We start from the raw sequence: 16,420 nt of genomic DNA on the forward strand, positions 1-16,420 counted from the left end.
GCAACATCCCACAGCTGAGCTGGATAAGACCACAGTACCACCCATATGGGGAACAGACCCAGAAACTGGAGCACAAAGGTGGGTACTCGGACCCTGAAACCAGGACCGGAAACAAGTGGGTCCCGGGGCAACCATCCCTACCCACGGAGGGGTTAACATCCAGCTGGCACTAAATCTCCCCCGGGGTGCACCATAACGGCAGCAGTGGTGTCCCGACTCACCACACACCGTGGGTGGCGTCACAAACTTAATACGGCCTAGCCCGTACATCTACGCCCCCCCCATTTATTCAGCATACCCGGGGGTCTCCCGGGTCTGAAGACCCTCGAGCCACCACCCCAGCAGGCCCGGATCCGACCAGTGCCGGCTGCTGGCACGGGGACGGCACATGCATACACCCGAGCCCCTGGGGCCAGCCTCACTCTCGGGAGGCCACACCATCCGACTGCAGATTCAATCAGCCCCAGACGCTCGTTAAAACTGCAGTGGCGGTCACCCATACCCTGACCGCAAACTGAGTGGCGTCACGACTCAGATATAAATAACCTGACATACCTGTCGCCAGAAGATCAGAAGAAGTCCCTGGAGGTGGAGTGGTGTCCCTGGGGTGACCGCTGTGGCCGGGGCGACACATATGCAAAGGACGGTTAGGCAGGGAATAGCAGTATGCACCCAGAACTGCTCGTGGTTCTGGGTTCATATTAGACCTGACAGGTTCACTTTAACGAAGGGATTTCTGCTAGACCTCAGTATTCTCCCCACTTGCATTAAGGACTTTACTCATGGATATATCCTTTAGCACCCGGAAATTGTTATTAAAACCCACAAATCTCTTGTCAGTGATTTGAAAAACTTGCGGTGTGTAACTGCCCCTTTACAACGTCTCCAGGTAGGCCTGTTATTCTTAATAGTTTTATTTCAGTTGTTTTTACTGTTCTCATCCTTCATTTATTCCATGCCAACATACTCCCTGGTGCTTAATCCACCTTTCTACTAAATAAAATCCAACACCTTAATCTTTTTCAAGGATGTGTTTAACACTCTTGGCTGAAAGATATTTTGTAATTTCCTGAAGTTAACAACTTCAGCTTTTACATTAACCTTGGAAATTTACAGACAAGGTGCTGCCCCGAAAAAACAGGTTTATGTTGAATCCTCATTGAACATATGTTAACACTAAGGAAGAAAATGTTTTAATATGGGTGTACAGTGTGCGGTAAAGTGATACGTGACTGCCCTCCGCTGGATGATGGGTGGAATTTCCGTTTATAATGTAACCTTGTCTTGTCTCTTAGAATGAAGTTAATGCTATTAAATGGGACCCATCAGGGATGCTTCTGGCCTCCTGTTCAGACGATATGACGTTAAAGGTAAAAATAACAATGATTTTATTCTGCGGGAGATATTATGGTTCATACATTACAGGAAACAGCAAAACTTGTGAGAGATGAGGACAATTTGACTTATGTTTAAGGGTAAAATATATCTTTGCACAGTGTTAGCCAAATATAATATAATATGGACATGAAATTGCTGGTATTGAAAGGAAACTTCAAGTCCCAGAGAGATGGACTATGGGAGTACAAAGTTATGATGACCTTTGACACATTCAGAGCAGGAATGAATGTGTCTCATGGATTCATGTCTTTTTACATCAGTTAAGAGATGTGCTCCTCTGACCATCCGAGCGTGTCACAGCCCTGGACTAGATCCTAATCCGAGGACAATAAAACTTTCACACTGAACTGCAGCAAAATATATGGCCACAACAGTTTGCCCCCCCGCCCCCCCCCCTGCCATAGAGAGTTCTGTTTCATATAACTTGGTTTTGTTTTTTTTGTTTTTTTTACTGCACTATTCTATGTCCTGTTGTGTATAAATGTGACACTTCAGATTTTGTTATACCATGCCTGATGAAGAGACCTGAGTAGTCTCGAAAGCTTGCTATTATTACCATCTTTTCAGTTAGCCATTAAAAGGTATCAACCACTGAGGACTTCAGTTCTTTTAAACAATTTAAGGAGTAATTTGCACAAGTGCATTGAAAAAAAAAAATATGCCTATAAAAAGCTCAGTAAGGCCTCATTCAGATGTCTAAGGTGGGTAAAAAAAAGACTAATTTTCATCGGTCTTTTGGATTAGATGTCCATGCATCTTTGGTCCATTTTTTGGTCCATGGCACATGTAACCATAAGTATTTTATCAGTGACTTTATTACCATGTTAAAGGGAACCTGTCACGTGTAATATGCACCCAGAACACGAGCAGTTCTGGGTGTATATTGCTGATCCCTGCCTAACCATCCCTGTATACACTAGCATAGATAGAGATCTTTAGAAAAAGTATCTCTAAAGATCTTATGTCGTATGCTAATGAGCGAGGGCACTAGCCCTAAGGGCGTTGCTTTCTTCGCCAGTCACCCCAATTAGCATGGGAGTGCTAACATGCTAATGAATGTGCAGCGTCATAGGATGATCTCACTCACCTTTCCGCTGCCATCGCCACTTGATGCTGGATTTCAGCTCAGTGCACATGACCCTGGAAGTTCGGGGTCATGCGCACTGAGCCGAAATCCAGCATCAAGCGGTGAGAGATCTCCTCTGACGCTGCGCATTCATTAGCATGTTAGCACACCCACAGGCACGTACTAACATGGTAATGGGGGCGACTAGCAACGCCCTTGGGGCTACTGCCCTTGGTCATTAGTATACGCTATAAAATCTTTAGAAATGCTTTTCTAAAAATCTCTATCTATGTTACTAGATATAGGGACTGCTAGGCAGGGATTAGCAATATCCATCCAGAACTGCTTGTGGTTCTGGTTGCCAATTGCACCTGATAGGTTCCCTTTAAAAATAGACAGCTAATGGATTGTAAATGTATGGCATCCTTGTGCTAGCTGTTGTTTTCACGAGCCTATAGACTTATATGGGTTATATTTATCCAGGGTTCAGTGTGATATTTTTGTAGATCCGTGGTCCACAAACATGTGAACAGCTCCATAGATTATAACAGGTACATGTTCTGTTCAAGAAATAAAGGGACAGAACATGTGCATGAAACATCTGAATAAGGCTGAAGGTCTGGTCCAGATGGCCAAATGAATAATCAGCTGATTTTAAATAAGACCATTTACATTCTCTTTAGTAGCAGCAAACATGATCGTGCTGCAGTAAGCTGGTGTCTGGGCGATCACTTGTGCTGTTATTAACCCCTTCACCCCCGGCCACTAAAACACCCTAATGACCGGGCCATTTTTTGCAATTCTGACCAGTGTCACTTTGACAAGTTATAACTCTGGAACGCTTCAACGGATCCTGGCGATTCTGAGATTGTTTTTTCGTGACATATTGTACTTCATGTCAGTGGTAAATTTAGGCCGATACTTTTTGCGTTTTATTTGTGAAAATTTAGGAAATTTTGCAAAAATTTGGAAAATTTCGCAATTTTCAAATTTTGAAAATTTATGGCTATAAATCTGAGAAATAGGTCACACAAAATAAATACTAAATAACATTTCCCACATGTCTACTTTTAAATCAGCGCAATTTTCGAAACAAAATTTTTTTCCGTTACAAAGTTAGAAGGGGTCAAAGTTAATCAGCAATTTCTCATTTTCAACAAAATCTACAAACGAATTTTTTTTTTAGGGACCACATCACATTTGAGGTGACTTTGAGAGGCCGAGGTGACAGAAAATACCCAAAAGTGACCCCATTCTAAAATCTGCACCCCTCACTCTGCTCAAAACCACATCCAAAAGTTTATTAACCCTTTAGGTGCTTCACAGCAACCAAAGCAATGTGGAAGGAAAAAATTAAAATTTTACTTTTTAACACAAAAATGTTACTTTAGCCATATAATTTTTTTAAATTTTCACAAGGGAGAAAAGAGAAAGTGCACTCTACAATTTATTGTGCATTTTCTCCTGAGTACGCTGATACCCCATATGTGTTAAAAATCAATTGTTTGGGCGTTCGGCAGAGTTCGAAAGGGAAGGAGCGCCATTTGAATTTTTGAACACAAAATTAGCTGCACTCATTAGCAGACGCCATGTCGGGTTTGCAGACCCCCTGAGGTGCCTAAACAATTGAGCTACCCCACAAGTGACCCTATTTTGGAAACTAGAGCCCTCAAATAATTTTTCTAGATGTTTGGTGAGCACTTTGAACCTCTGGGGGCTTCACAGAAGTTTATAACGTTGAGCCGTGAAAAGAGAATTTTTTTTTTTTTTTTTTTACCTCAAAACTGTTGCTTGAACTAGGTAGCTTTTTTTTCACAAGGGTATCAGGAAAAAATGCACCTTAAAATGTATTGTGAATTTTCTCGAGTACGCAGATACCTTATATGTGGTGGAAATCAAATGTTTGGGCACACAGCAGGGCTCGGAAGGCAAGGAGCGCCATTTGAATTTTTGACTGCAAAATTAGCTGCACTCATTAGCGGACGCCATGTCGGGTTTGAAGACCCCCCTGAGGTGCCTAAACAATGGAGCTACCCCAAAAGTGACCCCATTTTGGAAACTAGAGCCCTCAAATAATTTTTCTAGATGTTTGGTGAGCACTTTGAACCCCTGGGGGCTTCACAGAAGTTTACAACGTTGAGCAGTGAAAAGAGAAAAAGAAAATTATCAGTAAACTGTTGCTTCAACTAGGTAGCTTTTTTTTGCAAGGGTATCAGTAAAAAATGCACCATGAAATTTATAGTGCATTTTTTCCTGAGTACGATGATACCTCATATGTGGTGGAAAGTAATTGTTTGGGCGCATGGCGGGGCTCAAGAGAGAGCACCATTTGACAGCAAAATTGGTTGGAATCATTAGCTGACGTAATGTTGCATTTGGAGACCCCCCTGAGGTGCCTAAACAATGAAGCTCCCCCACAAGTGGCCCCATTTTGGAAACTAGACCCCTCAAGGAATTTATCTAGATGTTTAGCGAGCCCCAAGGGGCCCCACACAAGTTGATAATGTTGAGCCATGAATACAATATTTTTTTTTTCACCACAAAACTGTTACTTGAACCACGTAGCTTTTTTTTTTTTTTTTTTCACAAGGGTATCAGGAAAAAATGTACCATAAAACGTATTGTGCAATTTCTCCTGAGTACGACGATACCTCATATGTGGTGGAAAGTAAATTGTTTGGGCGTATGGCAGGGCTCAGAAGAGAAAGCGTACCATTTGGCAGCAAAATTGGTTGGAATCATTAGCGGACGCAATGTCATGTTTGGAGACCCCCTATGGTGCCTAAACAGTGGAGCTCCCTCACAAGTGACCCCATCCCCTCAAGGAAATTATCTAGATGTTTGGTGAGCCCATTGCACCCCCAGGGGCTCCACAGAAGTTAACGTTGAACCATGAACCTTTTTTTTTTTTTTTTTTTTTAAAACTGTATCAGGAAAAACTGCACTTTAAAACGTCTTGTGCAATTTTTCCTGAGTACGCAGATACCTCATATGTGGTGGAAATAAATTGTTTGGGCGTATGGTGGGGCTCAAGAGAAGGAATGCCATTTGACTTTTCAAACGCACAGACGCAGTGCACTGATCGACCGCTGCAGGACGCACATTCGGATGAGATACAAAAAGCGTCGATGATACGGAAAAAAAGAAAGTCACGCCAAAAATTGAGCAGGGATGCAGATTTGTTATCTGCATCCCTGATCAGCAATTGGCGGGACGCACGGACAGATGCGATACAAAACGCGTTGGGATATGGAAAAAAGTCACGACAAAAATTGACCACGGATGCAGATCCGTTATCTGCATCCGTGATCAGTGCTCGGCGAGACGCACGAACAGATGAGGTGTAAAAATGGACAGGATGCGGGGGAAAAAAAGTTATACTCACAGTACCCAGAGGAGTAGCAGGAGGAACAGAAGGCAAGCGAGAGACAGCTGTACAGGAGCCGCAGGCAGGACCTTGGACAGATCAGCAGAAGACCCAGGAAGAAGGACCCAGAGATGGAGGCAGATGTGATCGGGCCAGTGAAGAAATCGGATGACCCAGTGAAGGCAGGTAAGTGGACGTCAAGGGGCGCGGGAGAGCAGAGGGGGGGCGCGGGAGAGCAGACTGGGGGCGCGGGAGAGCAGAGGGGGATACCGGAGAAGCAAGGAAGGAAGGAAGCAGAATAGAGATGACAGAGGAGGCAGTCAGATCGCAGGGGGAGCAGATCAGGGCGTGGGGGGGGCACGGGCAAGGGCCATAACGGGAGCGCGCAGGGGCCATAAAAGGAGTGGAATACTCACGTGGAGCAGGTGCAGAAGCGGTGACAAAAGCGGCGGCAGCGGTGGCGTGGTACCACAAGTACCAGCCACTCCACGCTGCAGACGTGTTGGGGGAGGCTCCCCAGACCAGCACAGGCCTGGGGAGGGCGGCCACCTGCAGATCAGACCGCCCCACTGCATACTGATTGGTGCGATTGAGCATCATAGCACGATCGCTCTAATCAGTGCTGCAGGGGGCGGCATGTTTGAGATCCACCTATGATCTGCTGTAGCTGCTACAATAGAGATCATAGCAGGATCTCATAGTATCGCACTAATTCGGGCATTATTTTTGCCGAAATCAGTGCGAATGTTGTGGTTGGCGGTTCAGATTTGAACAGCCAATCACAACTATCATCGATGGGGGGTTGCGATGCCACCCCCCCTGGGGTCAAGCAAAGGTCCCCTGCTGTAAGAAACAGCAGGGGATATCATTTGAAAGCTGTTGCTATGGCCACGGCAATCAAATGAAGTTTAGGCAGTAAAATTACGTCCCTGGTCGTTAAGTCACATTAAAATAGGACGTAATTTTACTGCCCGTGGTCGTGAAGGGGTTATAGAACAAGTATTCACTGCTCCCCATGCCCATAATCCTGCCCACTTTTCAGCACATGCTTTAGCGCAATGAGGTAGTCTGGATTATGGGTGTGGAGAACAGTGAATATTTATATCCTTAAATGGTGGGCACATTTGCAGTGCAGGAACCCAATGGGTCTCTGCACAGCAATGTATTTCAGCTAAATGTGCGCCCCTGATGTACATCCAGCTGAAGCTGGTGTCTGCGGGCCCCATAGCAGTTGGGTGGCCTGCCACCACTGGCGGTATGTCACTAGGACAATCATTGTGTGGTGGGAATGTGGCGCCCTGGACTAGCCAGGTCATCACAGATAACACTCAAACACCCCCACCCCATTAGACAGTGACACCAGCCAAACACAACCCTTGTTGCCTCCCTCCAGTGTCTGATGTCCACACCAGGTGGGGTGGAGCCAAGCGGTTGGCCCCACCCACCGAGGAGTTCACAGGCCTGGAGGCGGGAAAAGTGTCAGAACAGTTTAGGAGTTTAAAGTGAGAGGAGCACACACTTGGGTGTCTGGGTTTGTGGCCCAGGCACTGACAGCAAGGTTGGCAGACGGTGGTGGCAGTCTGCAGGAGTGGTGAAGCAACGCGGAACCATAGGACCGGGGTCGGGCGTTGGCCCGCCGGTACCGACCGGGGAGCGAAGTAAAGCCAGCACACAGGCAGGGCCATCGGACCCCAACCAGGCTTGGAGCCACCGACAAAATAGTCAAATCCGAGTGTGACCGGAACCCCAGGGGTTTCCTAACAGCCAAAGACCCGATAAAGGCAACCGCCCACACCGTGAGGGTATACAACTACCGCCTAAGGCTAGAGACCCAAGGGCCAGCGCCTGCAGGCAAGCGGGCTCCTCCGGTATCCATACACCGGGGAGCGGACTACCGTTGGGGATCCATAGTAGTCAAACAAGTACATCAAGGTGCAGAGAAAGACAGCCGCCATCACCTGTCCGGGGAGAGACACTGCAGCTGGCTGCGGGACCCGTCCATCCAGCCGTTTGGTTTACCGAGAACTTTGTGCATCTCTTACTGAGTGAGTACACCCGTGCCATCCGGCACCGCGCCGCGCTGTCCCTGCAACCCTGCACCTCACCAACCCTGCCTCCCCGTCACATCACTGGGCCCCGGGACCACTGACCCCTATCCACGGAGGGGGGAAAACCACATCCCAGCTGCTCCCTACCATCGCTCCTGGGATCCCCGTCACCAGCAGCGGTGGTGCCCATCTTCACCACAACCCGTGGGTGGCGTCACTGACTAAATCCCCCAAACCAACCACCCTTTTCACTCACGGGCAAGGAGCGCCACTCGAGTCCCTGGATCTGGCCCACCACTCGAGCCACCGAGCAGCAGCCGCAGCAGCACCGGACCCGAGCGTTGGCAAGCGACCAGCAGCGGCGGCGTCCTCCCCGCCCGTGACAGGAACTGATCTCAACTTTAATAACATTGGTCTGAGTGGACAGCTCGCATACTGTTAATATGTATAGCTCCTCTAAACACAATAGTAATAACCTTGCCTGGCCACTTATCTTATTGAAGTAACAAAGGTAAGTTATTCATTTTCTTACTAGGTAAAAACGCTTTCTCATTCATTCTAGCATCGTTTTTTAGCCCGGCCAAAGCCAATTGCTCCAAAAGCATGTGTGAAGCTATTAGCGCAGGTCAGGAGATCTAGTCAACTGTCTGCATTCTCCAATGCAAAAAAATATGGATGTATGAATCCAGGCTTACATACATAGTGTGTGTGTGTGTGTGTGTGTGTGTGTTAAATGTATGGCCCTTTGTGTCAAATGATTCAATCCCTGGTAGACAGTGAAAAGTTTGAGCTGATCCTGACATCTTGTTTTTTGTGTAAAACTGGCATGCATCATAATGAACAGTGGGATCTATTGGCGTACACAAAGGGCCCCTGTGTAAAAACAATATATGGGCCCTTTCCAGCCCAAGAGCAAATGCACAATTTAACCTGTCTTGGAGGAGGAAAGGGTCCCCTTACCTCTTGTGCCCCCATGCAACTGCACAGGTTGCACAATATGTCCACCCCTGGTGTGACCACTGGTAGTCTCCATGTCAATGTCTTAATAGTCAGGTTGTAAAAAATGCCAGAACACTTCAGTAGTTCTCATACTTTTAGCCATAAAAAAAAACTTTGCTTCCCCCACCCCCTCTTGGAGCACCCCTACCCACTAGCTAACTTAAAGGGGTATTACAATCTCCAAGATCCTATCCCAATATATAGTAATAAGAATTGGATGCCTCCAATTAGAAATTGAGTATAGTTCTTCTGATTCACTGTCACTTACCTCATGTTCAAGACATTGCAGGACCTATGGTATCCATGGTTACGACCAGTCAGTTGATCGTTGTCATAACCATGGCTACCTAAGGCCCTGCAATGAGGGAAGTGACAGTGAATCAGAAGAACTATGCAACATTTGTAATTGGAGGTATTTGCTAATATCATTGGGATAGGATCTTGGAGATGGGAATACCCCTTTAAGAATCCTTATTGTCAAAGTATAAGGAATCAAATCCATAACTGGGTGGGTGGTTAGGTTAAAAAGCTCCTTGCAAAATCACTTGTAATCTGTCTGACTGGATCTCTACATGAAATATGCATCATTTGAAACTAGGGCTGTCTCAGCCTTGAAACCGATGGTGCTGGTAGAACTCATTTTGATCAACTCAGTTTGTCAGATGGGGAGCCCAACAATATTTTCTCATGTTCTTTGAGTACATGGGGACAATTCTGGTTGTTACCCCTGAGACCTCAGTCCTTCCACTTCTGTGTACAGTCAAGGCCAAAAGTTTTGAGACTGACACAAATTTTGGTTTGTACAGTTTGCTGCGTCAGTGTATTTAGATCTTTTAGCCAGAAGTTTCTGTGGTTACTGACGAACAATTATAAGCATTTCTTAAGAGTTTTACATTTTTATAGGCAAATATTTCAAGGTTAACATTAGCATTTCTTAAAATAATTGTTCCCAATTATCTGCCTGTGTAATGTGCCAGCAATCCAATCAGTACCAGTCTATGTAATGAGGCTACTAAATTAACACCTATTGATTTCAGTCAATGGTTATTTAATGGGCTGACCAGTCCACCTAAATTGGAATTAAGTGCCACTCTAGAGATGTCCTCAATACAGTCTGTGGCTGGCTGCCACAGTCGTATGGCACTGGGCAAACTACCATCGCTGAGAGGAGTCGACAAGAAGCTATTAAGAACCGTGGTGAACAAATGCAGTGCCTTCAAAAAGCATTCAGACCCTGTGATCTTTTTTAAATTACACTCAAACAAATTTATTTTATTGGGATTTTATGCGATCTACAAACACAAAGTAGCAAGTGTTTGTGAGGACAAAAAGGAAATGATATATGGTTTTTACTAAATATTTAAAATACAAATCTGAAAATTGTGATATACATTTGTATTCAGCCCCTCTGAGTCTATACTTTTGTAGGATCACCTTTTGCTGTGATTGCTGGCTCAAATCTTTCGGGGTATGGCTCTACCAGCTTTGCATATGTAAAGCATGACATTTTTGCCAAGTCTTCTTTTGATAAATAGCTCTAGCTCAGGGAGATTGGATGGAGATCGTCTGTTAACACAAATTCTTAATGGGATTTAGGTCTGTCATTCACACACATGAATATGCTTTGACCTAAACCATACATTGCAGTTCTCGCAGAATGTTGACGATCATTGTCCAGCTGGTAAGTGAACCAATGCCCCAGTCTTTGCAGCCCCAAACAGGTTTTCATCAAGGATTGCCCTGTATTTAAATCCATCCATTTAACCATCAATTGCGGCCAGCTTCTCTGTCCATGCTGAAGAAAAGCATCCGCACAGTATGATGATGCTACCATCCTGTTTGTGGGGATGGTGTTTTGAGGCTGAAGTGCAGCATAACTCTTCTCACCACACATAGCTTTTTTTTGTATTTAGCCCAAAAACTTGTACATTGGTCTTCTGTCAAAGTACCAAATTTCACATGGTAGCGGTGTCTCCTACATGGGAACACCCCTGGTACTGACTGACAGCCAGTTCTGCATTGATGCACACTACTAGCTAACTGCATGTGCTATAGCAAATTGTACATTCATGACAGTTGATACCTAGGGCACAGAGGTTCAACACACAAGATAAAATGTCAACTGTCCTACTCTACAGCTTCATATGACTGATCCTATGTTCATAGCACTGGCAGGGAATAGCTGCACTGTAATATTGTATATGGAGGTGCAGGTCAGATTTATATTTTCCGTGATCTCTTCACCATCCAGCGATTTATTATTTTTTTTTTTTTTTTTTTATATTTTTTTTTTTATTTTTTGTTTTTCTGTCCTTCCAAGAGGCATAACTTCTTTTTTTTTTTTTTTCCTTATTTTTCTGTTAACATAGCCATATGAGGGCTCGTTTGTGTGTGACAGGTTGTTTTTTTGTTTTTTTGTTTTTTTTTTTTTTTTTTTTTTTTTAATGCCCTATTTTACCATACAATCTGCTGGACAATGGGGAAAAAAAATTCTGTGGTGACATTGCAAAAAAAAGTGGTTGTGTGTGGGTGTCTGTACCATATTTACTATATTGCAAAACTGTTTAGGCAATTTTGTTCCTCAGGTCAGTAAGTTCGTAGATGTCAAATATTTGTCAAACTTGTCAAAAAAAAAAAACACTGTTCCCACTTTCTTTGACCTGTAAAGTTTTGGGATTTTGGGCTGTATGAGGGCTTGTGTTTTTGCACCCTGAGCTGACATTTTTTACAAATACAGTTTTTATGTAGATGCAAAGTTTTGATTGCCTTTTATTGCAATGTTGCGGTTGCCCAAAAAAAACATAATTTTATTTACTTTGTAAACTTTTATTTTATATTTTGATAACACATGTCTAAATGTGGCTGTAATGACCGTAGGTCCAATAGGGATCCAGTGAGTCATGAGTCAGAAAGTTAACCAACTGAATTTTACTGACCGGGTTGCAGGGAGGGAAGGTAAGGTATAGACGACAGTACGCAGACTCTTCCCCTCCCCCCCCCTACCACCCCATTGACCACAGTGATACTGTACAATGAGATCTACTCCTGGGTTGGTGTTGCTGCCTCAAAGTTCCCCAGATTGTTTCACAGCAAACCCAAAATAAATTTGACTAACAGTCTTCAGGCTGGAACAATTAGCACAGCAACAGGGGATGTAAATCAAGTGTAGCTGCAGTGGGGATCTTTGAGGCTCCACACTAGCTTACAACTTATCTGCACAAACTATAACACACAACATATATACAGAAGCACCGTATATGCACATAAACTATAAGCAATTGGGTATACCAGAGTATAACTGCACCGAAGGTACCATACTGCCTGGCAGAGTCCGTCACAGGTCTCTGAAGAGTACCATCCTTAGCCGCTTCTTGAGGTCTTCGGCGCCAAACTGGCTAAATCCAAACATCCACAAACTGAGATGACCTCTCCTCCTCAGCATTCCAGGGTCTCCAGCCATGCCACTCACAGCTCTGTAGACCCAAGGTTATCAGTTCTCCACTCGAATGTCATCCCTTACAGAGGTCCTCTGGTATCCTCAGCAGGGGAAAGGCTTCTCACCCTCGGGTGTCAGGGTGACATCCCGGTCAACAGCTGGCCTTCACCTCAGCAAGCACTACAGACCAGAGTTCACGGCGCTCCTGACAACAGCTCTCCACAGTCCTCTCAAACTCTGTCCCCTGGGCTTGTCTGCTCACATCCTGTACACATTTCTCACTTTTCCTCTGGCCCCCATCTTCTTGGAGCCGTGAGTCTCTAGGTCCTTAGAGACAGTACTGATTAGGAATTGTAACACAGCTGACAGCACTCTTCACACTTTCACATGGCAATACCAAATATTAGCTTTAAGTCCCCTAGTTGCATAGGGGACTTAAAGCTGCCATCATCTGATCGCTTGTGCTGTACAGACCAGGGAATAAGCACTATGTACAGCAGAATTTATTTCCTATGAATGCCGGCTTGCAGCCGTTCATAGGCACAGCATCATAACACACAGGGGTAATCAGCTGAACCCTGGCTGTCATAACCCATCGGCACCTGTGATCATGTCATGAGGCCGCCAACAGGATCAAGGAATGGTACACTCCTTGCTGACTCACATTAAATAATGCTGTCAGATTTGACAGCAGAATTTAACTAACAGGTGTGTATCTTCAATCTGCTCACCGCTGTTGGAGGCATGTCGGCTGATCAGATCAGCCAACAAGTGCATGGAAAGATGCAATCCCAAAGGGAGACGGTTGACATAGGATGTACCGGTACATCATAGATTGTGAAGTGGTTATGAACTTAATCACTATATTAGAAGCTTGAATTAATGTATACTACAGATCCTAAATAGCGATGAGCAAACCCAAGGTTTGGTGTTCTGTGTCCATACCGGAGACATTTTTTTTAAAAAAAAAAGTTTGCCATCTGGGGGCTTTGTGTGACAACTATTTTTAAGCATCGTGGTTCACTGGGGGTATCGGTGTGATCGGATTTTGTGCAACCCAAAAAAAACTGGGAAAAGCCTGCCCACCCTCCCCCGGAAGTGTTCGGTTTATGGCTGACTGTATGTGAGTGGAGACCTGAACTGCAAATCAGTTACTTCAAATGAAGTTCAGGTAAAGTCCAGGTCCAAAACTTTTATCAGAAATCCAACTGAGCCCTTCAAACCGCATTTACAAGGGTTTACTTATCTCTAATCCGAAATAACCCAAATTTCATTGTTTGTGTGTGTGTGTGTGTGTGTGTGTGTGTGTGTGTGTGTGTGTGTGTATATATTAAACATTTTATTACATTCCACAAAATTCCCTTGGATTCTAGTGTTTATGAATTGAGGATGTGGTTTACAAGGCAGACTATCTCTCCATGTGATTTTTACTTTTGTGGTTTTTCTGGAATATCATTCTTCATTCAGACTTCTGTGTGTCTTATGATCAGCACATAGTTCAGGTTTTCTATATACCGTAATTTATAGAGCTGTATGAGTGTTCGGCTAGACTGTATATCATACAATTGATCAGTCTGTATCATTGCAGGAACATCTAACAAAACATTTCTGCTGATATAGTTGTTTCCAAATAGTAATCCTTTTTACCTTTTTATAATTTTTGTCCTTTACCACATCACTTATTTTTCACAAAGATTATAGAGACAGACTGCTCCCAGAAACTCTTGTGTAAAACCACATTTCAGTAGAAGTTACTTGATCGTCTGAAACCAATATTTTAGGATGGTCCAATTACAAATCTGTGCACAGGCCTCCTGCTGCTTTGATTTGATGAAAGTAAAAGAGCGTGCATTGAAGAATTTTTGTATTATGGTTGTCGTCAACTAAAACTCTCTACTAATGCTGTCATTACCCGTTTCAATTTCTACTGGCTGTAAATGAGTAGAAAGGCATGCTTGCCAGACCTGAATAAATGTTGCCTATATGTGTAATCTGTAACCATGTAGACACTTCGGTCTGTATATAGCTCCTATATACATAAATTATATAATTTTTTTTTTCAAAACTTAGTTTTCTTAAGCCATACCATAGTAAAATTGGTTGAAAAATGTGTCCAGATCATTAATAGGCCTCCACATTTTGTGTAAATATTAATTTTAGAGACTTTGATATTAACATTCTTTATGAATTTATTGTAGATCTGGAGTATGAAGCAAGATGTGTGTGTACATGATCTGCAGGCCCACAATAAAGAAATTTACACAATCAAGTGGAGTCCGACAGGTCCTGGAACCAGCAATCCAAACTCAAATATAATGTTAGCAAGGTAAGACCCAAAAGATTCCTTCCATACTCGTATCATATATTCACTGCATACTTGTGCTGATTCTCTTTACAAATTGTGTATGTGTGTTTTTGTAACTTTTTGCTTTCTGCACAATTTTAGGTCTTATTTAAGAAGCAATCTGACATTTATATATTATGACGACTTTTAATTGATACATTATTGTTCAGTGAGATTGTATCTTATTTGGTTGCAGCGCGTCATTTGATTCAACAGTCCGGCTTTGGGATGTTGAGAGAGGCGTCTGCATTCACACATTAACCAAACATCAAGAACCTGTCTATAGTGTAGCCTTTAGTCCTGATGGAAAGTATCTGGCCAGTGGCTCATTTGACAAATGTGTACATATATGGAATACTCAGGTAGGTTGAATGTTGAAAATTGTTCATACAATGATTCTTATTTTTTGAGGCTCCCTTTGGTGATGGATGCCATTGTATGGCATCTGTCAAAGGGATTAAGTTAACGTGTACCGACATTTTCAATACCATATTTATCCATTAAGCGAAGGACAATTGTCTAGGAATGGCGGTCAGGTCACATATGATCACTATCTCTTCCATAGAAGTGAAAAAAAGCAGTGGCCACATTTACAAACTTCTGGTCCATTCATGTGAGAAAAAAATACTTATTCTAGTAATCGTTATGGTCCCAGTGGTTGAGCTCCCACTCATCTTAAATTTATCACCCATGTTATGGCTCAGTAAAACCTGTTCTGGGATATCCTCTTTAAACCTGGCTTATATGATATCATGTGAACATAGTCCACGGGCGGGCCTCTGACAACATCAATGGCACCATATGTCACTAGTTTATATAAACAGGATTAATGTTATAATAAGTCACATTAAAGTCTAAAATGTCTAACAGTAAAGGACTATCTGTATTTTTGATTGGCAGAACGGATCTCTAGTTCACAGCTACCGGGGGACTGGAGGAATATTTGAAGTTTGTTGGAATGCCAGAGGTGACAAAGTAGGCGCAAGTGCATCTGATGGATCAGTGAGTATTTAATATTCCCTGTATTTTGAATGGTCTTCTATAGTTCATACATGTCCTGGGTAGAAATGTAAAATGAGCAATTGTAAGTGTGGCGCCCACTGGACTAGCCAGGTCGTCACAGGAACTACAACACAACCCCCCCCCACACCAAGATAGGCACATCAGTCAGACACAAATCCTTGTTGCCTCCCTCCAGGGGCTGATGTCCACACCAGGTGGGGTGGAGCCAGGCGGTTGGCCCCACCCACTGAGGAGTTCACAGTCCTGGAGGCGGGAAAAGGAAGTCAGTCAGTTAGGGAAGTGGAAGAGTGAGGAGTAAAGTGGTAGTAGAGGAGCAAACTGACTATGTCCGGGTACATGGCCCGGGCACCGAGAGCAAGGTTGGCAGACGTTGGTGGCCGTCTGCAGGAGACGCAGATCAACGCGGAACCGTAGTACCGGGGATGGGCGGTGGCCAGCCGGTACCGAACCGGGGAGCGAAGTGAAGCCAGCACAAACCGGCAGGGCCTGCGGACCCTGACCAGGCTTGGAGTCGCCGTTAAACAGGTCAAATCCGTTAGTGACCGGAACCCCAGGGGTTTCCAAACAGCCGAGACCTGATTGAAGGCAACCGTCCAACCAGCACAAGGGAAATACAGCTACCGCCACAGCTAGAGTTCCCAGGGCCAGAGCCTCGGGCAAAAGGGCTCCTCCAGCCCATATACACGCTGGGGAGCGGGTTACCAGTGGGAAGCCATCGGGACCGAAGATACACAAAAGG

At 44.3% G+C, this 16,420-nt stretch overlaps 1 protein-coding gene across 3 annotated transcripts in view; it reads left to right on the forward strand.

The window, feature by feature from the left end:
• TBL1X (transducin beta like 1 X-linked) overlaps positions 1–16,420 on the forward strand; it is a 478,333-nt gene that overhangs the window by 459,476 nt on the left and 2,437 nt on the right. For all 3 annotated transcript variants that reach the window (XM_075335487.1, XM_075335485.1, XM_075335486.1), the window contains 4 exons: positions 1,296–1,370; positions 14,513–14,640; positions 14,855–15,020; positions 15,559–15,660. In XM_075335487.1, the coding sequence (XP_075191602.1) occupies positions 1,296–1,370; positions 14,513–14,640; positions 14,855–15,020; positions 15,559–15,660 (471 nt within the window). The remainder of the gene's footprint in view (positions 1–1,295; positions 1,371–14,512; positions 14,641–14,854; positions 15,021–15,558; positions 15,661–16,420) is intronic.

The sequence above is a fragment of the Anomaloglossus baeobatrachus genome, chromosome 2 (assembly GCF_048569485.1).
Source record: "Anomaloglossus baeobatrachus isolate aAnoBae1 chromosome 2, aAnoBae1.hap1, whole genome shotgun sequence".
Lineage (NCBI taxonomy): Eukaryota > Metazoa > Chordata > Amphibia > Anura > Aromobatidae > Anomaloglossus > Anomaloglossus baeobatrachus.